This window comes from Ambystoma mexicanum, chromosome 3p (assembly GCF_040938575.1).
Source record: "Ambystoma mexicanum isolate Mex_15411 chromosome 3p, UKY_AmexF1_1, whole genome shotgun sequence".
Lineage (NCBI taxonomy): Eukaryota > Metazoa > Chordata > Amphibia > Caudata > Ambystomatidae > Ambystoma > Ambystoma mexicanum.
Genome location: NC_090925.1, coordinates 863,846,898 through 863,872,750, shown reverse-complemented (window position 1 = coordinate 863,872,750; position 25,853 = coordinate 863,846,898). Strand labels below are relative to the sequence as shown.

At 48.1% G+C, this 25,853-nt stretch overlaps 1 protein-coding gene across 1 annotated transcript in view; it reads left to right on the top strand.

Annotated features, from left to right (window-relative positions):
* KIF22 (kinesin family member 22) overlaps positions 1 to 25,853 on the top strand; it is a 315,116-nt gene that overhangs the window by 115,078 nt on the left and 174,185 nt on the right. The window contains exon 9 of the mRNA XM_069652023.1: positions 18,386 to 18,554. Within this exon, the coding sequence (XP_069508124.1) occupies positions 18,386 to 18,554 (169 nt within the window). The remainder of the gene's footprint in view (positions 1 to 18,385; positions 18,555 to 25,853) is intronic.

Below are 25,853 nucleotides of genomic sequence, written 5' to 3'. Positions count from 1 at the left end.
CGCGGCAGTAAAACATCGGAGGAACCTCAATGCATGAGGCATTTTAGGTACACTACACGTCACGTTAGGGATAGTGTTAGTCATGCTCGTGTCGACGTCCCCTTTTGATCCTTTTTGGGGAGAATTCTCAGAAATGTGCCAATTCCTCCACCATAGACCCTCCAGCAACTTTGCTGCATTTTGAGGACTTTATTTATTTTCACTTGGAGAGAGACCTTTTCCCCACTCTCTTGTACTTTAACGTGATACTGTTTCTTTTGGCTATGGAGTCTAATCAACTCCATAGGCATCATCTTTTACAATTGTCTCACTGCACCTTCAGTGCAGTGACACGGGGAAGGCTTCAGATTTCCCATGGTTTAAATACCTCCTCTGGGATAAACTGTTTCCCAGAGCAGTGAAGTGAAATTGACTTTACTTAGCATTGTAGCTTTCTAGACCCAGCGCACACTATCTTACAATAGAGTGCTGGAGGGTTACTTAGTATCCCCCATGTCTAGCTTCTTCTGTAACATGTTTTGTTACCCTTTCCTCACTGTTGAATTTTTAACTACCATGGTTTGCATTTACCGTGACTGTTCGCTGCTCCGGCAAAGCAACCATGGGAGCCATCTGTTTCAAAATGGCACAGAGCCATCTTTGATAAAATGGCCCCTAGCCGCCTTTTTTTCACCATGTCTTTGTGGAAAGGTCCTTCTAGAGTTTCTCTGCATGCCAAACCAGGTTTGGTCTTTGTTAATTTTCCTCTGGTGGGGTTTCGGAGTGAAACCCGCCTCTGGCTCTAGAGTGGCTGGGGTAGGCAGGAAGTGAGGGAGGTGCCCGAAACTCCGTGTTTAGTCTCCTAGGAGACGGAATGCACTCTGTGGTGATTGGTTGGCTGTCTGGCAAGGACAGCCATCCTGCTAGGTGAGTGACAGCTAGGCTGGAATGAATGGGAGAGAACTGAATTAAAGGCGAGTCGACCACTGGACGAAGGAACCGAAGAGCTTGAAGGGGACTCATGCTGGACCATTGGAAACCCTGCTGCTGTGCCTACTTGCCAAGTTGCATCGACGGAGAAGCCCCTGCAAGGATGACTTCTCCCTTTGAGTTGGTGGGACCAATCCACTCCAAAGTAAGCCACCTGGACAACCATCTCGGAGCTGGTTGAATTTCTTCAGCTGCTGCAGGAAACCAAATAGCCAGGGAGAGGAACACCAGATTGTGTGCTTTGCTTTTAAGCTGGCCTAGAGCTTTTGGAAGATCCTCTGACTCCCAAGAGGGACTGACAAGCCTGAGCCCCCCTCAACAGTGCGGGACCCCAGAAGCAAGGAAAGCCCACCTCAACAGCCAGGAACTGCGTTCCTATTTTGCGGTGGTAGCAAGTAGCTGAAACGTGAAACAGCCTCTGAAAGTAAAGTTTGCCAGTTTTGACAGTCCCGGTGCATTGCAGGAGTCCTCCCTAGTCCCTACGACTGAGGTCCAGGAACAGTGAGATCTGCACAGGAACAGAAGTCATCAGCTGCATCTTTTCTTCTTTGCTAATGTACTGTAAAACAAGTCTGAGAACTTACCTCTTAAGTGCTTGTAACTTCTGCAACTCACAAGTCCAATCAGCTTGCGTCATGATTCCTGCCCCTCTTGTCCTCAGCCTTCCAAGATGTGAGGCTGAAGCCAGGCCACAATCACCTACATGGCCCTCTCCATACCGCCAAAGACTCACTTGGAGTTAGACTTGGCGCTTGTGTCACCAGACTCACTCACATAGGATAACATTGGGGATTGAACTTGTAATGCATTGATGGGGACAAGATGGATGCCCCCACATATTTCGGTTCCCAGAACTGCATGTGCGGTCTAGTCTTTTGTGGTTCAGCCCAGAGGCACCTGGGATACTCAGACTATTTAAGCCACACCCAGGCTGAGAAGCATGCTTTGCGTTTTCTGCATCTGCAGCGTGACACTCACCGTGTTCGGATCGCTCTCCACTGGGCCTGCATCTATCTTCTGCGCTCAGCTCCTGCAAGAACACCGTTGGGAACAGCTTCACCTTGCAGGCCTTCTGCCCATCCAACGCTGCTTCTGTTCTGCGGGCATCTTCGGTGGTGTCATTCCCATCCCGGCACGCTGCTTCCTAAAGAAGAGGAAAAGAACAGGGAAAAGGCATTAGTAAGCATTCTACAGCTCTTCGCTTATTTTTTAAAAAATACAGTACACGCTTCAAACGCTTGCCTGAATCCCAGCCACTCTGGGGGAACTGTCTCCAACTTCTCGTCCATCTGCGAGGGGGGGTGGGGGGGGAAGAGAGACACTCCAGGTTAGCGTGGAAACAAAGAGGCGCCGCATACTGCGCTTACTCACCGCATTTGTTCTTCATAACCGGCATCCACGTTGACCACGTCGCGGCACCTAAAAGACACAGAAAAAGAACTCAGTTCAATACAAATACAAGAAGGGTGCATCGCGCTCTCACCTTCAGCGCCACTCATCACAGCAGCACGCCGCCATGCCCAGATGCCGCCCATCATCTAAGAAGGAAAGGAACGAAGTTGGAGAACTGTTCAAAGACTCATACTTACCAGTCGGACTCTCGCCAGTGAAGTAACTAGGCACCAACGAGCCCGCATCAATGGACGACCCCTGCGCTGAAAGCAGGACGGAGAGCACACCATCCAAGAAAACAAGGTAAGCTGGGATCAAAGGGAATGGTTGGGCCCCGGGGAGGAAGGGGTTCAAGCACACAGACAATAGGGAGTTCAACTCTACCAATCCTGTGTTTCAGGCCCAGTCACCAGTCGAATAGCCTCCAGGGAAGGGTTCGAGGTCATAAGAGGCTAGGACCGGCTGAGTGACGTCCCCGTGGATACCAGGTGAGCGTTACAGCTTGTTGCCCTGCATTTGATTCTTCTTTTTAAGACTCCTAAGAACTTGTGCAAAGACTTTTCCATTTACTTACCTGAAGTGCTGCATCCTATAAAAAGACTTTCCATTGACTTTGCCTATTGAATTGTATGACTCTTCTAAGAGGATCTGAAAGTATTTCAGTATTGGTGATCTCTTGTGTTCTAATAACCCTTGCCTTTTATGTTCTGAATGCCAACAGTAAGATATTAAGTAAGATATTAATGTCCCCAGCACCCTTATTACTGAAGTCACCTGTGGGTGTAGATTGTCTGTGGGCCATCCCAAAAGGGTCTTGTCTGATTCAGAAACTCAGTGTACAGTATTGGTGTATTTGTTACTAGCATATTGCTCCCTTCTAAAGAAGGCTTTAGAACTGACTGATAAATAAAATAATGTATGCAAGAAACCTGGAGTGTAAGATTATTTGAATACATGTAACTGTGAATCTTTGTAACTCCACTACTGCTCACATTTCCCCTCTTGATAAGCCTGGCTGCTCAACACACTACCAACACTGTGTAGTACAAGTTTATACCAAAGGTTGAGTTGCTTATACCTGTAGTCCTAGTTGAACTAGTTGCTTGTAGTGTTCCCAGAGGGTACTGCAGTCAAAATTTGCCTAACAATCCTCGAAAAAAGCAATTCGAGGGGATTGGGTCCTCCGACGTATTCCATATCGCTGACATGTAATCACCACAGTTATGCTGCTTCGGAAACTTTTTTCGGCGTCTGCGTCGATGACGTCTATGCGCCGTCGTCGAGGACCTCCTCCGACGTCATCCGATGTGATAAGTAGGACGCACGATGCCCGTAGCCTCAGTTTCGTTTTTTCCGCGAACGTGTTGCTTCGTGATTCTCAGTTCACGCCTCGACTCTTTAGAGTTCTGTTCTTCTCGGTTCTTCGAACCTGTTCGTTTTGTGAAAATCCTTTGTGTGAAGATGTCTTCTACTTCGTCTTCGACCCCGCGTCCGGGTTTCAAGAAGTGCGGGGAGTGTGGGTCCAAGATGTCGGTGACTGACTCGCACAACACCTGCCTCTGGTGCCTCAGGGAGGCCCACGACACGGATGACTATCGACTGCCAGTCGCTCACGTCCAAAGCCTTACGCGAACGTAAGAAGAAGTTGTCGGTAGGTCGGGTGTCCAAGCCCAGGAAGTCGAAGTCTGCGGGGCTTTCGACGGATGATTCGAGGGGTGACTCTCCGTGTCATCATCGGAAGTCTCGTGAGTCTCCTTCTAGGAGTCGGTCTCGCCACTCCTCAGCCTCTTCGAGGCGTTCTCGGAAGCGCCGACACCGGTTGTCTTCCAGGTCCTCTTCGGGGGGACTCTGCCCGGCACGTCGCTTACCCCACCAGCCGTGCGACGCCGGAGGAATGGGCTTCCTTCGGGAAGGAAATGCTGGCGGTTCTTGAGTCGCAGGGTACTAAGCCGTCCGCGCCCCCGAGTGGGGTCGGTCGAGAGACACCGCTCGCAAGAGTGGTCAGCGCGAGTCACGGGAGAGGTCCCGTTCGGACAAGGAGACTCGTTCTCGACGTACCCGTTCCAGGTCTCGGTCCTCGACGCGTTTGAGACCGCATGCACCTGTGAGGTCTTCGAGGAAGACATCGACATCGGAGGCGTCGAGGGCGTCGACAGGCTTTCTCGAGGCTCCGGCTCCGAGGAAGTCGTCGACGCTCAGGTCGTCGAGGGACATGCTCGAGGCTCCGGCTTCGAGGGCTGTCGACGCCGCCGATGCTGGAGGCGCTGCATCTGACATCGACGCCGATTTCCTCGACGCGATCCTCTCGGCACCGATGCCGGTTCTCTCCGCCGGCGCCGATTCGCTCGACGCCTTTCGTGTCGGAGGTACCCCGTGGCACGGGAGAACCCCCTAGGAAGGCTCTGGTTAAGAGCAAGCACTCTCGGGTGCCTTCTTTTCGCCACCTGGACTATATTTCAGAGGCGGATGAGGATTCTGATGGCCTGGTTCCTAGTCAGGTTCCAGATGAAATTGTCTCGGGCCATAGTCAGTTTGACGATTTGAGACAGTCACTGCATGATGCCAGTGGACTGGACACCTCTCCGGAGGTGGAATTTTGTAGGCCTGAGCCTGGCTCTCATGCCGATTCCTCGTACCGGCGCCTTATGGCTAGGGTTTCTGAGTACTTGGGATGGTCTGCTCCCCCAGGGGAGTTTGTGCAGGATGATCTGACGGACATCCTTGATGTTGGTCCCCCAACTGATCCGGTACTGCCGTTCCATATGGCTTTACAGAGCAGGGTGGCGGCGGCTTGGACTGCTCCGGAGAGTGGGCAGGTCCTTGTCGCGTAAATACCATCCAGCCAGTAGTGACCCCTGCTACTTGACCAGGCACCCTACTCCGGAGAGTTTGGTGGTGCAGGCGGCCACGGCCCCGGCAAAGCAGGCGTCGTACCCTACCATCCCTCCTGATGGGGACGACAAACGTTTTGATGGCTGGGCGAAGAAAGTGTTTTCTTCTGGTGGTATGGCGCTTCAGGCGGCCAACTCCATTTGTGCCTTGTCTCGTTTCACATACACTGTGGAACTGTGTTGCGTTAGCGGCTGAACGTATTCCCAAAGGGGACGAACAGGATGGTTTCCTTGCTATGGTCCAGGATGTTAAGGATGCCATGTGCGAGTCCGTTCAGTCGGGTGAACACCTTTTTGGCAGCAAGGCTGACGAGAGCCTTGAGAGGTTGCAGACCTCGAAAGCTGCAGCGAAGTCGTTGGGCGCTGCAGTTCGCCAACCTCCGCCTTTTCGTCCTAGGGGACAGCAGTGGAGGGGTGGTTCCTTTCGCTATTACTCGTCCTTCAGTAAAGGGAGAGGAGCTGGCAGTCAAAGAGGCCAACGCAGGGGTACCAGAGGTGGACGACAGGGTACCCGTGGTGCCAAGGCCGCTCAGGCAGTTGCCTCTTTGCCCTCAGGTAACGCCGCGGCTGCTCCCACTTAGTCATGAGGCCATGTCCCATGGTTCGCCGGTTGGGGGAAGGCTGGCGCAGCATCTTGTAGAGTGGCAAGCCATTACTTCAGATGTGTGGGTTCTGGAGATCATAACCCACGGCTACTGTCTTCCCTTTCGGTACAGGCCTCGCGACAATTCACCGGGGAACCTCTTTGCAGAGTCCGGATCCGCTCCTTGCGCAGGAAATTCAAGCCCTGCTGGAGAAAGGCGCCATAGAACTGGTGCCTGTAGCGGAGAGGAACAAGGGATGGTATTCCCCTTATTTTTTGATTTCGAAGAAAGACGGGGGATTGTGACCCATCATGGACTTGCGCGGTTTGAACAAACTCTCAGGAAGGACAAGTTCAAGATGGTTACTCTCTCTCAAGTCCTCCAGCTCCAGGACTGGTTGGTGTCACTCGACCTCAAGGATTCTTACTTCCATGTGCCGATCCAGCCCAAGCACAAGAAGTACCTGAGGTTCGGGGTTGGCGACTCGCACTTTCAGTTTCGGGTCCTGCCGTTCGGATTGACCTCCGCCCCGAGGGTTTTCACCAAGCTCATGGTGGTGGTGGCAGCGCATCTCAGGCAAGGGGGATTCACGTCTACCCCTACCTGGACGATTGGTTGATCGGGGGAGCTCTCCCGAGCAAGTCCTGGATCATCTGTCCGTCACCTGCCACTCCCTTCACAGGCTGGGCTTCTCCCTCAATTTAAAGAAGTCCCATTTGACGCCAACACAGCGGCTCCAGTACATCGGAGCAGTGCTCGACACTTCCCTGGGGCAGTGTTGCCCTCCCCAGGTGAGGGCTCTTCACATTCAGCAGATGGTGCACAAGTTTCAGCATGCCCAGCGTTCGAGTTCTTGAGGCTGCACGGCCTCATGGCATCCTGCATTCTTCTGGTGCCAGAGGCTCGCCTGCGGATGAGATCTTTGCAGTGGGCGCTGAAGACGCAATGGTCGCAGTCCTCCGGCAGGATGTCGGACCCGGTTCAGGTGCCGCCCTCGGTCGCCCGGGACCTTCTGTGGTGGGCTGTCGAAGGCAACTTGATGAAGGGGGCTCCTTTTTGGCTTCCTTGGCCGGAGGTGACGATCGTGACGGGTGCATCCCTCACCGGTTGGGGAGCTCATGCCAACGGGCTGACAGTCAGCGGTCGTTGGTCTCCGGAGTCCAGACTCCGTATCAATCGGTTGGAGCTGAGGGCCGTCAGGCTAGCCCTGAAGGCTTTTCTGCCGACTGTGCGAGGAAAGAGTGTCCTGATCCTGACTGACAACACAGTGGCCATGCACTAACTCAACAAAAAGGGGGGGGGGCAGGGTCACTTCCTCTGTGCAGGGAGGCGATGCAGCTCGAGTTCTGGGCCATCCAGCAGGAAATTTCGATCTTGGCAGTTCATCTGGCCGGAGACGAAAACGTGACTGCGGACGCTCTGAGCAGGCAGAGCACGATCTCTCACGAGTGGGGAGTTGGCTCAGGAGATTCTCCTGGAGATCTTCGCCCTTTGGGGGACCCCTCAAGTGGATCTCTTCGCCTCCAGTGTCAACCGGAAGTGTGAAAGGTTTTGCTTGCGGGAATTTCCTCCAAAAGGAGCCTTGGGAGACGCGTTCGTGGTGGAGTGGTCGTTCCCGCTGCTGTACGCGTTTCCTCCAGTCCCCGTCATCCCGTAAGTGCTGCGGAGGTTACGGAAGTTCGGTTCCCGGATGATCCTCATTGCTCCGGCGTGGGCTCGGAAGACGTGGTACCCGGACCTTCTCGACTTGTCCATCTGCCCTCCGCGTCTTCCCTACCGAGACGATCTGCTCTCAGGGGAGGGGGGTCAGGTTCTCCATCCAGAGGTCCGATCCCTCAACCTTCACGCTTGGCTTCTGAAAGGTTGAGGTATAAGGATTGGGACCTCCCTGAAGACATGATGGAGGTGTTGCTTTCGGCCCAAAGGCCAGCAACAAAGTCTCAGTACCGTTGCCGTAAGTTCTGCGACTGGTGCAGAGTTCAGAATGTGGATCCTTTTGCATGTGACATCCCCATGGTTCTGTCCTTTTTACTTTCTTTGGCCCACAGGGGCTTGCAAGTGGGTACCATTAAAGGTTACCTGGCGGCGCTGTCCATCTTTAAGCGCTCGTCTGAAGAGTGTTCTTACTTTAAAATCCCTTTAATTTCACATTTTCTGAAAGGGCTCACTAATGTGTTCCCTCCGTCACCTTTCCTGGTGCCCGGTTGGGATTTAAACCTTGTTAAGTTTCTTATGGGTGCTCCGTTTGAGCCTTTACATTCTTGCCCTTTGAGGCTGTTAACTCTGAAAACTGTTTTTAGTTGCGGTTACTTCCGCTCGCAGAGTGAGTGAGTTACAGGCACTTTCAGTTAAGCCACCCTTCACTGTATTTCACAAGGACAGGGTTGTCCTTGGAGTTCGTCCTTCTTTTCTTCCGAAGGTAGTGACGGAATTTCATTTGGCCCAGAAGGTTGTTCTTCCGGCATTCTATCCTCCTCCTCATCCTGGTAAGGAAGAGGAGAGGCTTCATAGGCTTGATCCTAGGAGAGCTTTAAGCTTTTATGTTTGCGCATGTCCCGGGTCAGAGTGGACGATCAACTCTTTATTGGTTACGCTGGAAAGCGTTTAGGGCAAGCTGTGACGAAACAGACTTTGTCTCGCTGGATTATTTTGGCCATCTCGGAGTGCTACCGCTTGGCGGGTAAGGACCCACCGGCTGGCTTGCGGGCCCATTCTACCAGGGGTATAGCTGCATCTACTGCCCTGCAGAGGGGTGTTCCTATTCGCAACATCTGTGATGCAGCCACCTGGGCTTCAGTACATACATTTGTACGTCACTATTCCCTTGATTCCTTCTGAGCACAGGATCTGGCCTTTGGCAAGGCGGTCCTTTGCTCTATTTGATTGGCTATTCTAAATTTTGATTCTAAATTCTTTCCCTCCTCCTTGCTCTGGTACTGCTTTGGGAGTCTGTCATAGATATGGAATACGTCGGAGGACCCAATCCCCTCAAAGAACAAGTTACTTTCTTACCTGGTAACGTTCTTTCGATGGGATGGTCCGACGACGTATTCCATATCGCTCCCGCCCTGCCTTCCCCGCTGCAGAATTTCTTTGCGATTGCAGCTTGCGTTCCGCAAGGCTTTGTGTCTGACTGGCAGTTGGCTAGTGTCACACGTTCTGGGGGAAAAAACTACAACTGAGGCTACGGGCGTCGTGCGTCCTACTTATCACATCGGATGACGTCGGAGGAGGTCCTCGACGACGGCGCATCGACGTCATCGACCCAGGACGCAGATGCCGAAAAAAGTTTCCGAAGCAGCACAGCTGTGGTGATTACATGTCAGCGATATGGAATACGTCGTCGGACCATCCCATCGAAAGAACGTTACCAGGTAAGAAAGTAACTTGTTCTACTCTGCCATTACCACTAGATGTCGGCGTATATGCACAGCATGTGACTCTAAGAAGATTCAATCATGCTATTATGGTGAGTAATGCAGGTCATATACTTCAGAATGGCAAAACACATTAAAAGATGTTAAGAACTTTTGTAACTGTGCCCTTATTTAGAGGGCCAGTTACCAAACCAACTCTTTACCAAGTACTTTTAAACACTCTAGTGTCCAGCAGACAAGTCAGGCTAGGCACAGATGCAGGAAAAGTCTGTTCCCGTCTTGAAAACAAGTAGTTTGCTTGGGTCCAGGGGCTTAAGAACACGCTCTAGGAGGATTCCAGCTGTGGGCCTGGCTCAACTGGATGAGAGGACTCCTAATTCTATGAAACGCCCCAAACGCGGCACAGGAATCATACAAGGATTAAGGTAAGTAATACCTCGGCCAACACAGTACCTTGGCACAGAAGAGTTTGCAGCAGGATGTCTTCATGAAAGGAATTCATCGACCAGGTTTTTGGCTGCAAATCCTGAAGGCAGGATGTTGGATGGGATTTTGCAGCAGGGATCGACAGGGAAGGTGGTTTACAGCTGGATGTGACTGGTTATGTTGCCCTTTTCAGGAGCCAGAAGACTGAATATCGCTGGTCGTATTCTTGTCACTAATCTGGTCCAGCACTCTGGTGAGGGGACTTCAAGGACTCTATTCATGTCTCTGGAGACCAGCAGGATGCACCCAAGGTTTCAGCAAGATTTGGTATTTTGGAAGAGCGTGCACCGCCCGATATCTAGGTCACAGGCTATTTGGGTATTGCAGCCCAGCAAGGTCGCAGCATTATGTGATGGCTAAAAATGCAGGTGGTCTAGTGGATCACACCTGGCCCTGGGTCAGGCCGTCCTATTCAGGATCCCAGGGCACCTAGAATGGTAACTGCAGGCTCTGGTTACACAGCAGGCGCTCCGGTCGCTGGAAATCATCTCAGCCCACGTTTCTTAATAATCTTCGGTTTTGGTTCCAGTGGTCGATTAACTTCAGCTTGCAGGATAGGACCTTTAAATCACGAAAGGCATGCAGCATTACAGCATGAGGGGGTGGCTGTTCTTTCAGGACAACCAACCTCCCAGTTGGAACTGGATCCCAGCATGCAGGCTAGAAGACAAGGGGCTGCAGAGTTTTGGACTGCTCTGAAGAGTAGGGAAAGGGCCAAGAAAGGGCAAACTTTAAAATGGCAAAAGGAAGACTGCGGCCCTTTTGGTAAAATGGGCATCCATGGGTGCCTTTACCGCAGCTGTGGAAATGGCCTGCAGTGAAGGTGCACTGATTTAGTAAAAATGTTCACTGCCGCGCCATTTAGGGTAAACTTGTCCATGCAACATTGGTGTCCCCTTTTTCACCATCTCCCCAGCACCCCACATAAGGTGGGGTATGCTGGTCTCACCAAAATAAAGTTAGAGAGGAAAAAATCCTTTCTCCCCTTGGGAACTGTAGTCATCCCAAAGTTAGCCAGAGAAGTTGTCAAAAGGGGATAAAATGCAAGACACTATGGAGTCTTACAAATGACAATCACAAAAAGAGTGAAAGAATCTGAGTGTCGAATAAGATCCCTGTTCACTGAGGTACAGGAAAAATAATCAACTAGTCCAGCAAGTTCCGGGTGTTTCATGTGAGGGAGTTTTGACACTAAACAATCTTTTTGTTAGGGAGAATTCACAGAATTTTGCGAATTCCCTTCTACATTAGAGACCCCCAGCTCTTTTTGCTAGACTTCAGGATTTTTAATTTCTAACCTGGAGTGACCTTTTTTTATTCCCCACTCTTGTATTTTTCTGTGATTTGGACTTTGTCAGACTCCAAAGTCAAAAGAAACAAACTGCATAGGCATCATCTTTACATTGACGCACAGCAGCTTCAGTGCAGTGGCAAAGGCAAGTCTCTCTCAGATTTCCCAAAGGTTTGGGGAAACATTTTCCAAGAGCAGTGAAGTGAAATTGACATTACTTACATTTTTTTCTTTCTAGACACAGCACACAATATCTTACCCTAGGGTGCTGGAGGGGCTACTTGGTATCCCCTCTGTACAAAGGGTAACAAATGTTACATGAGAAACTAAACCATCAATGGCTTGTGGCAGTGGTTTACCTTTTCCTACCATTGTGTTTCCACCGCAGGCTGCAATTGCAGCTGCAGTAAAGCACCCATGGGTGCCCATTATGTCAAAATGGCCCCGTCTTCTCTTGTTCGAAAGGTCCTTCTTGAGATTTACTCTGCGTGCCAAACCAGGTTTGGTCCCTTTTTGTTTTTGTGTTTGGTAGGATTCACAAGTGAAACCCGCCTCTGGCTCCAGCATGTCTGGCAGGGCAGGAAGTGAGGGAGGTGCACGAACTCCCTGTGCTTACTCTCCTTGGTTACAGGAATGCACCGAAGGGTGATTGGCTGGAGGGCTGTCTTTGTAGGGCTGCCACCCTGCAATGATTGACAGCTAGGCTAGGAATGAATGGAAGAAACCTGCATAAAAGGCAAGGCTTTTACCTGGAAGGCAGAATTGACCACTGGATGAAGGAATTCGAAGAACAACTTGGATGAGACGCATGCTGCAACTCCTGGACCATTGGTTTGCCTGGTAAAGCCCTGCTGCCATTTCCGAAGCTCTGAATTTGCCTCAACTAGAGAAGGCCTGCAAAAGACTTCTCCCCTTGGGTTGGTGGGACTAATCGACCCCAAGACAAGCTCATCTTTAAATCCTGAGTTGGATGTACTTCCGCTGCTGGAACAGATTGCTAGGGAGAGGAACACCAGAATCAAGTGAATGCCTTTGTCTGACCTGAGCTCCAGGAATATCCACTCCCAGGAAGCAGGACTGACCAAGCTTGAGCCACCTCAACAGATTGCCTCACCCCAGATGCGAGGAAAGTCCATAGTGGTATCGGAGAACAGCGGTAGTGCTATTTGCAAGGGCCGCAAGGAGCTGAAACCGCAGTGTGCCAATGATCTGAAGTGTGCCCATTGCTGCAGCCAACCTTCAATTCGTAGTGCCAGTCCATAGACGTCCTCCCTCTTGTCCCCACGACTGAGGCCCAGGAACACCAGGATCTGCAGACCTACACAGGAACAGAAGCCAGCTGGAACCATTTCTTCTAACCCAAGGTACTGTAAAACTGAGGGGACTTGCTTGTCGTGTAGCTTTGCTAGTTCTCAGTTGAGATTTGTCTTGGTTGCTTTTGCAGAGTTGCTTGCAGCTTTGACCCTTGCAAACCTCCCAGCTTGTGGCCCTACAGGGATTTCATTTTTGTACAAAAACTTCTAAAACATTACAAGACATTTGCACTAACTGCAAGAAGTGATTCAGTTCACCTAGACGTTTGCTCAACTAACATTGGCTGTCCATTACAAATGTCACATTTTGAATGTTGGCACCACATCTAGATGTAGTCTTTGACATTAGCATGCATCCTATCTAGATAGGATCATGAATATCTGCATGTGCCACACCTGGATGATATTGTGCATGATAACATGAGCCACACTTGGAATTGTGAACATTAGCCAGAGCCACATCTAGATAGGTTTATGGATGGTGGCAGATGCCACACCTGGATTGAACTGTGAATGTTAGCGTGTCTCACACTTGGAAACGTGAATGTTAGCTATGCCAATTAACCAAACTTAACCCCTCTGCATGCACCTCTCAAACCAAACGCAACTACAAACCTATAAATGCAACATTCCGCACAAACTTCACTACATTTCAACAACAAACCACACATACTTGCACAACAGTTCACGACGGGTACGAAAACGCCCCAAGTCCAGCCAACAGTATTAACCGGGAGGAGACTGCCAACAGCACATCGCTTGGCTCTCTTGCACTTATCCAGCTTAATCCCACTAACTTGCCGCCCTTTCCTTTTTTCAGAGCCGCCGAGGGACTAATCCGGTGGTGATAGTGTGCGGTACAAATATCCTTGAACATTAACCTGTCTGGCTCCCTGAAGACTCTTACTCTGACTTTGTGCTTTGCCTTTCCCCCCGCAAAGGGTTAATTTACTTTCCATTGGAGGGTTCAAAAAGTACTTAACCTGCTTAAGAATATGTGTTAATCATAGTTTTATTTCCTCAACTTCTTTTGACACTAATCTCAGTATTACTCTAAATGTACCAGTGATATTAAGGTCCACAGTATCCTAGTTATTTAAGTCCCTCAGGGTGTAGGAAGAATCTGTATGCCATCCCAAATGGGTATTTGCAGATTTTAAATAAACTGTGTATTTTGAAGTATATTTTTGTGTTGTGTTATGTATGTATATATATATATATATATATATATCCCTTCTGAGGAAGGCTTATTCAACTGACTGTAAAATAAATTATTTGTTCAAGAAACCTTGAGTGTTTATTTGAATACTTGTCACTGTGAATCTGTGTAAAAACCCTACTGCTCACATTGACCCCTCTTGAGACGAGCCTGGCTGCTCAGCCACACTACCAACCTGTGTAGTACAGACTTATACCAAAGGTTGGGCTACCTATTACCAGGAGGACAAGGTTGGTGTAGTTCCCCACCCCCCCCCCCCAAAACCCTATGGGTACTGCATACAATCTTGCCTAATGCTTACCTAACAGCAGACTCCCAACCACACGAATCACCCAATCTGCCTCATCAAGTACCTTTTTGAACAAGCTTCTAAGAGGATGTCTTCAGGATGCAGCAGCACAGGACCTGGTCACTGGACTCTTCGTCTGGAGACGAAAGAACTGGACACTAGACTGGAAAGTGCAGCTGCAGTCTTTGGAGGAGGCTTCATCATAGGTTTCTTCAAGGATTGTCGCGGCTCTGTAGATTTGGCACCCTTTGACAGAAACCAGATGAACCAATCAGCAGTCAGATTCTCTTCACACTCTCGGTCCTGCACTCTGAGGGGACATCAGGGATTCAAATAGTTTCTCTGGAGGTAGTCTCGTGCATGACCCACCCCAGGTCGATTGGAAGGAATGGTTGCATCAGGTTCTGGTTACACAGCAGGCTCACCGGAAAATGCTAGACTTTCTTTTCCTTACTCTTTGGATTCAACTCCAGTGATAGACTTGTCAGCAGCTTCCAGGTTTGGATTGTTTCAGGAACTACAGCACATCTGCAATCCCCCCTGCAGTTTACAGAAGGGGGTGGCCTGGCTGTCCAATCAAAACAGCCAGCCCCCAACGGGACTTGGTTACTTTTAGGCAAGGTGAAGGACAAAGGGCTGCAGAGTTTTGGACGCCTCATTCCCACCTTCTCAGATACTGTTCCCAACCCACTTTCCAAAGTATTCCTGCCAACAACACTTCCACTCTGGTCGGTTCCACCTAGAATGGCAGGGGAAGACCTTGGACAACGGTAATTAAATGTTGAAAAAGGAACCCACCGTTCTAGCAGAATGGTGGCCCTTCTGTGCATTACTGAGACTGATTTAACTGCCTGCGACTAATGAGACTAAAGCCACGAAGGTAAAACTGCCACCAGCCATTCAAGTAAACTTTCAATAATAACAAATGTTACAGGTAGGTGAGAAATGAGTTTCATTGTCTCCCCCCACCTCCACATAAGGCTGGGTGTCCTGGCTCTCTATATAAAATGTAAAGGGGTTGTAAATCCCTAGTTATCAGTTGGGAACAGTAGTTCACCCAATGGCCTTGTTAGGCAAGATTGTATGCAGTACCCTTTGGGTGCACTACAGTAACCTTGACCTCCTGGCAATAGGGACCCAACCTTTGAAAGTCTGAACTACGCAGGTTGGTAGTGTGCAAGCAGCCAGGCTCATCTCAAGAGGGGTCCATGTGAGCAGTAAGGTTGTGACAGTTTCACAATAGTTATCCAAATAAACACTTGCACTCAAGGTTTCTTAATAAAATAATTTATTTCAGTTATAAGTCTTCTTCAGAAAGGGAGCAAAACATGTAACGCATACTTCAAAACACACTCTGATTTCTCTAAATCAGATGACGCTCATTGGGGATGACTGGCACTCTACACCTCAGGTGACTTAAATAGCTAGGACACTGTGGAGCTTGATTTATCACTGGTACATTTAGAGCAATACTGAGTTGGGGTGAAAAAGATAAAATGGAGGAATAAAATAAAGATTAACCAATAACTCATGAACAGGCAAGTACTTTTAAACACCTTCCAAAGCTCAGTCAGCCAGGACAGCCAATGTTAATTGCACAATGTCGAGGGGAGCTGAGATCTTTGCAGGAATGTAAAGTCTAGCCCAATGTTTGTAGACAATAGAACACTTGAAGGGCCACAGGCTGAGAGGCTTGTGAGGGGCAATGTTCTAGCAACTCTACAAGGTAACCAAGACCGGTATCAACTGAGAGCAAGTAAGGCTACACAAGAGGTAAGTTCTTAGACTTTACAGTACCTCTGGTTAGAAGAAATTGTTCCCGCTGGCTTCTGTTCCTGTGCAGCTCTGCAGATCCTATTCCTGGGCCTCACTCGTGGGGACAAGAGGGAGAACGTCTGGGGACTCGTGCTCTGCAATTGTAAGGTCACCGGCAGCAACGGACAAACTTCCATTCAGCGGTTCTTGGGTGTTTCAGCTCCTCGCGTCTGACAGCAAATGGCAACACTGTGGTTCTCGGATACCACTTCAGGCTTTGCTTGCTTCTGGGGTCGAGCACTCTGAAGTGGCTCAGGCTTGGTCAGTCCTGCAACAGGGAAGTCCGTAGGATCTTCCTAGCGCTCGGGTCCAACTTAAAATCAAGGCACACCATCTGGTGTTCCTCTACCTGGCTCTTTGGTTCCAGCAGCTGCGGCAGTGGAAAAACAACCAGCTTAGAAAGGATGTCTAGACAGGCTTACTTTGGAGTTGATTGGTCCCACCAGCTCAAAGGGAGAAGTCGTCCTTGCAGGGCTTCTCTAGTCTAGCTTAATTTCGGAGCTTCAGCACAGCAGCAGGGCTTCACCGGGAAAACCAACGGTCCAGGAGTTGCTGCAGGCGTCTCTTCCAAGTTCTTCTACGGATTCCTTCATCCAGTGGTCGACTCGGTCTTCCAAGCCAAAAAGCCTTGCCTTTTATGCATATTTCTCCCATTCATTCCAGCCTAGCTGTCAATCACACAGCAGGGTGGCTGTCCTTGACGGACAGCCAACTGACCAATCACCTTTGGGTGCGTTCCTGTAACCAAGGGGATTAAGCAGAGTTTTGGGCACCTCCCTCACTTCCTGCCCCTGCCAGACATACTGGAGCCAGAGGCGGCATTCACTCGTGAATCCTGTCAAAGATAAAATGAACAGAGACCAAATCTGGTTTGGCGCACAGAGTAAATCTCAAGAAGGACCTTTCCAACAGAAAATAGCGAAAAAAGACCAGGGCCATTTTCACGAAATTGGCACCCATAGGTGCATTACTGTCGCTGTGAACACACCCCGCAGTAAAAACACACAATGGTAGTAAAAAGTAAACCACTGCCGCCAGCCATTAACTGTAGAAAGGGTAACCTAACAATTTTAACTGAGAAACTAGACCAAAGGGAATACTAAGTAACCCCTCCAGCACCCTACTTCACTGCTCTTGAAAACAGTAGTTTCACCAAGAGAAGGTATTTAAACCTTTGGGAAATTCAAGAGACTTCCCTGTGCCACTGCACTGAAGGTGCTGTCGCAATGTAAAGATGCCTATGGAGTTTTTCAGACCCCAAAGTTAAAGAAACCGCGTCCAAATCGCATAAAAAATACATGAGTGAGAAAGGGCTCCCTCTCCCCATGATAGAAATTTAAAGTCCTGAAGTCCAGCAAAAGAGCTGGGGGTCTCTAAGGTAGAAGGGAATTGGCACATTTCTGAGAATTCTCCCGAACCTTGCAGCATGGTTTTGCAAATGTGCCAGTGTTTTATTTTTTGACAAGTCTTAATGTAGTTGCAAAAAATAGTGACATACTTTTGGAGACTGAGATATAGCCTGTGGCCAGATGTCTGCGTCATGACCTTATACCATGACCCCGGACAATCTGGCTACTGCCCATGACCGTGAGGGATGAAGTGTGTGAAGTGGCCATATCCTATGTGGTAGTTATTTGAAAGTCAGATAGGTTTGAAATGGGGGGGGGGAGGGTTATTTGCTTGTGCTAATATCCTAAGGTTCTGCAGGCTGTCATGGAAAGGGAAGAGGCTCTGTACGGTGCCCCGCCTTCTCTTTCCCAGGTGGCCATCTTGGAAAAGGATTTTCCTTCCTACTGCGGGATGACACAGGCGTCCCGCTGTAGGAAGAAAAATCTATTTTTTTTTTTTTTTTTTTTTTTTTAGCACCTCGGGTCCCACTTTCGGAACCAGAGGGGCTAATGGTCTTTATCCCCCTTTACAGAAGCTGCAATGAAGGATTATGGTCTGGACCCTTGTTGTGTATTTACAATGCGCCGAAGCCCGCCGACTTCAGGGCGCACACACTTCGCTTGGGCCGATAACTTGGGTTGCGGGGCTGTTGGCCCCTGTTCCGGGTCATGGAATGGGGATGAATGTCATGTTGTCATCAATGACATTTGTAATGTCATCTTTTTCCTGGGTTTTGGTCTAAGCAGTGCACGGTGGTGGCACGAGTTATGGTTGCACTGGCAAATTGGTTTTTTGGCCCATGTGTATTTTCAGTTCTTTTTACTGCCCATTCTTCCCTCTTAAAATGAGCCTGGCTGCTCAGCCATTGCTAACAAAACGTGGGTGGTTCAGGCATATACTAGAATTAAGTCCTGTGTCCCAAAGTGAGTCTTCCCCAGTCCTACAATTGTTGAACGTTTGTAAAACTCACAAACCGGATGTACTTGAGTTGTGTGCTGGTTCAGAATTTTTGTAGTCTACTTTCTCTTCATATGTGATTTATAAAACACACACCTAATCCCATACAAAGAGTGAGACTAAAGGATTTAGAGTAGCAAGGTTGAAGACCCAAAGTCTATCTTTCTGTTGCTCAGTGCTGCACTTCTAAATGCAGAGTCCACATTTTGACTGTTGCTTCCAAGCTCTTGAAAGCTTGTGATCTCGAGCGTTTCAGCCACTTACAGGTATGAATTTTCTGGTATGTGCAAGCTGCAACCTTTACTTTGGTTCTCTTGAATCTGCCAGCACATACTAAACTAACTGCGTGTAATGACAAAAATGTTGCCAGGAGTCTGTCTTTAAGTCTTCTAATGGGTGTCCTTCCCCTCCAGCACTTTTTTGAAGACTGAAGGTCTTGACTCTTCTGTCGTGGAGAGGCTTTTGAACCTCGAGCAGATGCTCATGAAAAAGGGGCTGAAAGGGATTCCACTGCCCAGGACCCCAAAAGGAGAACGTCTGGAACTAAAGAGGAAGGTGGAGGAGAGCCAGATAGTAATACAGGTGAGGATGGATGGAGCAGGTGGCATGGTGCATTAGAGCAAACTGTAAAAATGCATGTAGTAATTGAGCATTTTGGAAATCCTAGCAAAATCCTATTTGTCAGGACTGCAGAAAGGGATTGCTGGTGGCTTCTGGTTTGTGGCTGGATAATTGATTCGGAGCTTGTTTTACTTTGTACAGTCAATATTTCGATCTTTGGTTTTAAGGATGCTAATGTCTTCAACATCTTACTCTGAGTTGGGTTTGCCACAATTGCCTGCTACCAGGCAATAGTTTGTCCTCTCGCGTATTGAAACCATTTCAATGTTGATTTTACAATTGCATCTTATGCATACATTGCAGCACAAACAACCTAAAATGGTTGAACACATCCTTATTCTATACCCTACCTCCGCCCTCCCCAAAGGGCCAGCGTTGCCCTTCAGTTTCAGCCCCCTCCCTTGCATGACCCTTAACCCTGTCATCACTTGACACAACCCTGCATTAATGTTAGTGTTCAGAATAAGACCTGTTCTTCGATGCAGTAGTCCCAGGCGAAAACAGTTTGTTCCATGACATCCACACTTGACTCTTTAAATACTCGGTAAACGGCACTATGCCACACTCATCGCCCACCTCTGCAGGTCTCTGCGCCACACTTCAAAATTAAAGCCTTATGAGGAGTTCAAGGCCATCTGTTGGGCAACATTGTATGTAGTAACCCTGTGCGAGACTCCAACAGCCTTGTCCTTTTGGCAATAGGTAACCCATAAGCCTTCTTTAAAAAAGGTCAATATGCAACAATAAAAATACTCCATAACTTATAATCCATGTAAGCAAGTAGATATTCGTTAGATGCTTCATACCCACTTCCTACACCTTAAGGTGACTTCAATTACTAGGACAGTGTTTGCATTTATATTCCACTTTTTGTACTTTCTGAGGTTGGGGAGAAGGAAGAGGTTAGGTAAGGAAAAAGGTTGACCGGTTCCTAAAGCATGTGATCTCCCAATGAAGTCTAGATTAGATCTTGCCCAGCAATACAAGTTCAACTTATGCACCACCTACGCGGGACAGTTGGAATCCAAGTCAATGGGTCAGAGTGCAGGGAGCCAGGACAGCTAAAGTCAATTTCAACAATGTCTATGGAGCGGAGGCATTTCTTTAGATGGCACAAACTTTAGAGTTTGCAAAGAAATCACTGTTGGACCACAAGCTCTTAGACTTGAGAAAGACATAGCTGAGATCAACTCTGCAGAAAGCAGCTACTGCAAGGCTCAACTGAGATAATGCAGGCTACAGACAAGAGGTAAGTACCCCTTAGTCAAGACAGTACCTTTAGGTTTAAAGAAGAGATCCAGCTGGCTTCTGTTCAGGTGGCAGTCTTGCAGATCCTGGGCCTCAGACGTGGGGACAAGAGGGAGGATGTCTAGAGGACTCCTGCACTGTAGTTTGAAGGTCGGCAGCAGCTATGGGCTCTTCAATTCAGCTGCACTTCCTGGTTCCAGCTACTGGCAAATTGCACCACCGTGGATCTTGGACACTTGATGGGCTTCCCTTGCTTCTGGACTCCAGCACCCTGGTGAGATGAGACTGGCTTGGGTTGCCCTGCTTCGGAAGGGTCCTCAGGATGTTCTTGGAGCTCTGATCCAGCTTAGACGATACACTCGACTACGGATTTCTCGACCCCCTGGCATTCTGTTGCAGCAGCAGCAAAGAAGTTCAGCCAGTTGGGGAAGGTCATCCAGCAAAGTTAGTCTTGGGGTTAGTAGATCTTCCCCCTCCACCCCCCCAACTCAAGGGAAGAAGTCGTCCGTTCCGGGCTTCTCTATTGAATTCTAAATTGGAGCTTCAGCACTGCAGCAAGGATTTACCGGCCAGGAGGATGCAGCAAGCTTCTCTTCCAGATTCCTTCGGATGTTTAGTCCAGTGGTTGACTCTATCTTCAGTCCAAGAAACCTTGCCTTTTATGCAGGTTTCTCCCATTCATGCACAGCCTAGCTGTCGCTCACAGTAGGGTGGCTGTCCTGCAAGGACAGCCAGCCAATCAGCGCTGGGTGCAGGTAACCAAGGAGACCTAAGACTAAGGACAGGGAGTTTCTGGCACCTCCCTTGCTTTCTGCCCTGCCAGACACACTTGAGCCAGCGGTGGGTTTCAGCACTGAAGCCCGCCAAAGGAGAAACTAACCAAAGGGTTAACCTGGTTTGGCGCACAGAGTGAAACCCAAGAAAGACTTCGCAAGAAATGGCAGACTGGGTCATTTTGACCAGGATGCAGTCTGCGGTAGAAAAGCACAATGGTAGGAAAATTAAACCACTGCAACCAGCCATTAAGTCGTGAGGGTAACATAACAAATAGGAACAGGGGCTACTAAGTAACCCCCCGACCCCAGTACTTCCACATAAAGTGGGGTGTACTGGACCTACATAGGAATAACGTGCAAGTAAAGTCAATTTCACTTTACTACTGAGTAGTTCACCCAAGAGAAGGTATTTAAACCTTAAGAGAAATCCAAAGGACTTCCATGTGACACTGCACTGAAGGTGCTGTGAGTCTATACCAATAAATCAGATACCAATTTAGTTTGTCAGACTCCAGATCAAAAATGCATGAGTGAGCAAAAAGGATTCTCACTTTTTTATATTTGAATCCTGGAGTGAGAAACCTTTTTCTCATGCCAGGATTCAAATGTAAAAGGCCAGAAAGAGCTGGGCATCTGAAGGTTGAAGGGAGTTGCCACAGAAATTAGAATTCTCCCTAACAAGACGAAAGGAAGCAATAACTTGTATTGGCATAAGTTCTATTCAAGTTAAGTAAAACCATACACTTTTTACTGGAGGTGTAAGCAACTTAAACGCAGGTATAAACCCATGAATGATTTTCTGTCAAACGGACAAGGGAAAGCAAAAACCAGTGTTACACTTTTGAATGACTCAAAGTTGTTTGAGGTAGGTAAAATAGAACGCAGACTTATTCTGGACAGAAGACCGCAAGTCGGAAGTAAGACATATTTTGGGGCCACTCGTACATTTATCCTAACTGGAATAGTGTAGTGAAACCAACAGCATTACTTTTGGGAAGAGGCACAACCAAATCACAGGTGAGTAATATACAGTACATCTACTTTTGGTTAGACTGGCCAAACAGTTTCTAAGGAAAGAAAGATGTTGCATATACTTTTCAGAATGGCAAAATATTTCTGAGGTAACAACTTATGTAACTGTTCACTCTGGGTTAGTTACCAACCAACTACTTTTGCAAGCAACATTTAAGCACATTCTCTTTTCTAGGCAAAATGCCCAATCTTCGTTTGTCTTGCCCTTATTCTTGGTGCAGGAGTGTTCTCAGTGGCAGAGGTCACTAGGGTCTAGTGTCCAACGGGCAGATCAGGATAGGTTCTTAAGTAGCAAAAGTCAGAGTTCCTAAGGAAGACTTTTTTGAAGTACTTTAATTTAGAGTTAGTTGAGGTTCCAGGGGCTTCACAGAACACACCCTAGGAGGATTCCAGCAGGGGCCTGGGTGCACTGGATACCTAATCACAGAAAACACTGCAAAACCTACACAACGAAATCGCACAAGACTTGCGATAAGTAAATACCCAAGCCAGCACAGTACTTCAGCACAGAAGATTTTGCAGCATGAGGACTTCAGGACCTGCAGCAAAACATCTGGTAGTTGAATGCCTTCATCAAGACAGATGGGACACCATGGAATTTTGAAGCTAGGATCAAAGGGAAGCCTCTAGGCAAGGTTTTCCTCCCGGCTGAATGCGGTTCTGTGAATTTGGTGCCTTCTTCAGGAACACAGAAGAAGGAATATTGCTGGTTGGATTCTTGTCATTTGCAAGGTCCAACACTCTGAGGGGACTTTTCCGACTGGAATCGTGCCTCTGGAGAGCCATCGGGATGCCCACGAAGTTTCAGCGAGATTCCGAGTACTGTGCACCGCACAATGGCTCGAAGTTCCAGGATATTGGGGGTATTGCAGCCCTGCAAGGTCACAGCGCAGCGTGGGAGGGCTCAAAATGCTGCTATTGAGTCTAGTGGGTCTTACCATGCTCTGGGTCGGGGTCTGTTGGGGGGAAAATTTTAATTTCTGTGCCAATTCCCTTTAACTTTGGAGACCCCCAGCTTGTTTGCTGGACTCAGGCTTTTTACATTTTACTCCTGAGTGGGATTTTTTTCACTCGTTTTTCTGACTATACTTTTTCTATGTTCCTTACTGTTTTATGGAGTCTGGTAAACTCCATAGGCATCTGCTTTTGCATTTTGACACACTGCACCTTTTTGTGCAGTGCCACTGAGGTCCCCGGGACGTCTCTCAAATGTTAAACTACATTTTCTTGTTTTTAACTACTGTTCCCAAGAATAGTAAGATGACCCATGCCTGGACTTTACTGCATGGGTGCAGAACCCACCACATGTGTGCTGGGGATAACCTAGTAATTCCTTTAACCCATTTCTCATGCAACGTTTTTTTACACTAACTCACTTGAATGGCTGGTGGCAGTGGGTTTATTTTTTGGACTACCTAGTGGCATGTATGTGTAGGCTGATACCTCAGCTACAGTGCTGCACACAAGGATGACCATTTTCTCAAAAGGGCCCCTGTCTTGTTGGTTTCTTTTAGGCTTTTACTGTTTGCATCGGGTTTGAGCACTTTGTGTAGTTTGCCTTTAATGATTCAGCCCTGAAGCCCGCCCAGGCTCCAGTGCATCTGGAAAGGCAGGAAGTGAGGGAGGGTCCCGAAACATTCCTGTCCTTTGTCTCTAGGTGTGCCAGAGGGAAACCAGTTCCTGTTGGCTGGCTGTCCTAAAAGGACAGCCACTCTGCTGTGATTGACACCTAGGGCTGTGAATGAATGGGAACTTGCATAAAACGTGAGGTTTTGGGGACTAAGAACAGTCTACCACTGGAGGACAGAATCCGAAGCAGAGGACGAGAGAAGACACCAACAGCACCCTCCTGGACTGCATGCCTGGAGAAGCCCTTCTAATCATGGACCAAACTGAAGTGGGTATGCAGAGACTGTTGAATGCCTTGTCCAAATATGTGGATGCCAATTCATTAGCCCAGTCAAGTGGCACAGCGAGTAGAGCGCTCGCTTTGACATCTATGCAGAGCTTGCTAACGCGGGTTCGAATCCCGGCAGGGCCAAACTCAGCCTTTCATCCTTCCGAGGTCGATTATTGAACACCACACACCATGGGTAATAAGCAGCGCTCAGATACCTGAGGGCTCGTAGCGCTATATAAATGCTAAATTATTACCAATCTGAAAAAGTGTAAAATCATGGTCATAGGAGATGCAAATAGAACTCGCAGAATGAGTAGAAGCTGGAGTCTACAAGGGGTAAAAAAAATACCTGAGTTCATCAATGCAGTACTTGGGGCTAATGGTGAACAGTATGGTGGACTCTCATGGGGTAATGGCCGTGAAGTCTAAAGCTAAGCACCTGGCAACCCAGGCTAGAATAATTAATCGAAACTATGGCACATTTTCTGTTACCCGTCAACTTCTATAAACTGATGGTGACTCCCATGACTTCTGGCTCTGAAACTCAACTACAACTTGCAGGCTCTTTTTGCGGCGTCTGGTTGAGTGAGCATTTTGGCGATGTGTTCTGAACATGCCAACTTCTCTCCCGGTTAAAGTGATTAGGAGAGAAATGGGAACAGTGTCATTGTACTCCATCATGGTGTGGAGATCCGTCGTTGAGGAAATATTTACAACCCCCAGGTGAAGGTGGGTATGAAGTCTTACATCTATTTTCTCAGTGAGGTCCCGAACTGAATGGAGATCTACATGTGTGGATATACAAATGTTTAGCACTGAGCGAAGAGCTCCTATTGGAAAATCGGTATCCAGTTAATATGTCGAATACATTTCAAATGACAAAAATGTTGGAAAAAAATTCGAATGTATTTTAATTTACTTTTTTTTTGGTTTTGTGAGTAAAAAAGTTTAGAAATGGATCACGTCAAACTTTATGATGAGGACTGAATAGACATGGGTGAACGGATTCGGGTCATGAAAAGTGGTGGAGTGATAACTAAAGACCATAGGAAACAAGGTCAGGTTCCAAGATAGTTGACGTTCCCCTCTCCCACCCTGAGGCAAGACTTCATGAGGTTCCGTTTTAATCTGTACCCAACAAAAGAAGTTCTTGAGAGACTTAAAACAGCTGCAATGCGAAACTACACGTGTTTGCTCTGTAAGGGCATGCCCAAAACTTTTGAACACCTGACTACAGAATGTGAGTCACAAACTTAAGAACGATGTACCTGGGACCTCGGTTTTAAATTTCAACAAGATCTCCCAACTCACACTGGGCAAACTTGTGTAAAGGGAGGAGAAACAGATTTTAGCCTTGTTAGCCTTCGTCAAAAATAATCTTATACTGACAGTGGAAGATGAAAGGAAGAGACTCACTGAAATGAGATGACAAACTGATGGAAATTAGAGTTTTTATTGGAATGTTGGTAAGGACTTTTATTTTTTCTCCCTCTTTTGTGATTTCTTGATTTTATATACCTTATCTTGGTTGTAGTTTAATGGACATTTTTTTTTAGTAGCATAAAGTTAATGTAAACTATAGATATGATAATAAAAAAAAGCCCTTCAGCCGTGCTGACCCTTTTTTGGAATCGACCGGGAAGAGCCTCAAAGGACAACTTCCTGGTGGGACCAACTAGCCTCGAGACAAACTACTTTGGTGCAACCCCTGACTTGCTACGACTTTCCAAGGCTGCAGAAGCCCAATACCAAGAGTACCTCAAGCCCTTATTAATGCATGGTCTTCAGAAGTCAGAATCTGGCCACATCTTTGTAGGCATCCAGAGGACCCTGCAGAAGCAAGCAATCCGTGTCCGGAGGCCCATCACCAGGGCCGAGGGATCAAGGAAATCCCAGCTGGAGCTTTTCGTTGTTCATTGGTGCTTTTTCCAAGCGCCACGACCACACAGCTGCTGAATCGACAAATTCATTACTGCCGAGTCCCTCTCTTGAATGCTGCCGCAGGTGCCTACCAGACGTCGTCCTTTTCGTCACCACGACAAGTACCAGGAACAAGGGACAACTGCATTGCATTGTGAAGGCAACCAGCTGGAATACTTAATTTTCAAGGTGCTTGGGATATTTTATCCTTGTGCCATTTGGGGTACGCCTATTTTTGGGAGCACGATTTACCTCAACTTACCTGCATTGGCCTTACAGCTTGTGCTTTCTAAAGGTGACTCCCTGTTAGGCAAGATTTGATGCAGTACCCTTTGGGTGCACTGCATCAACCATGATCTGGCAATAGGAACCCACCCTATGGTA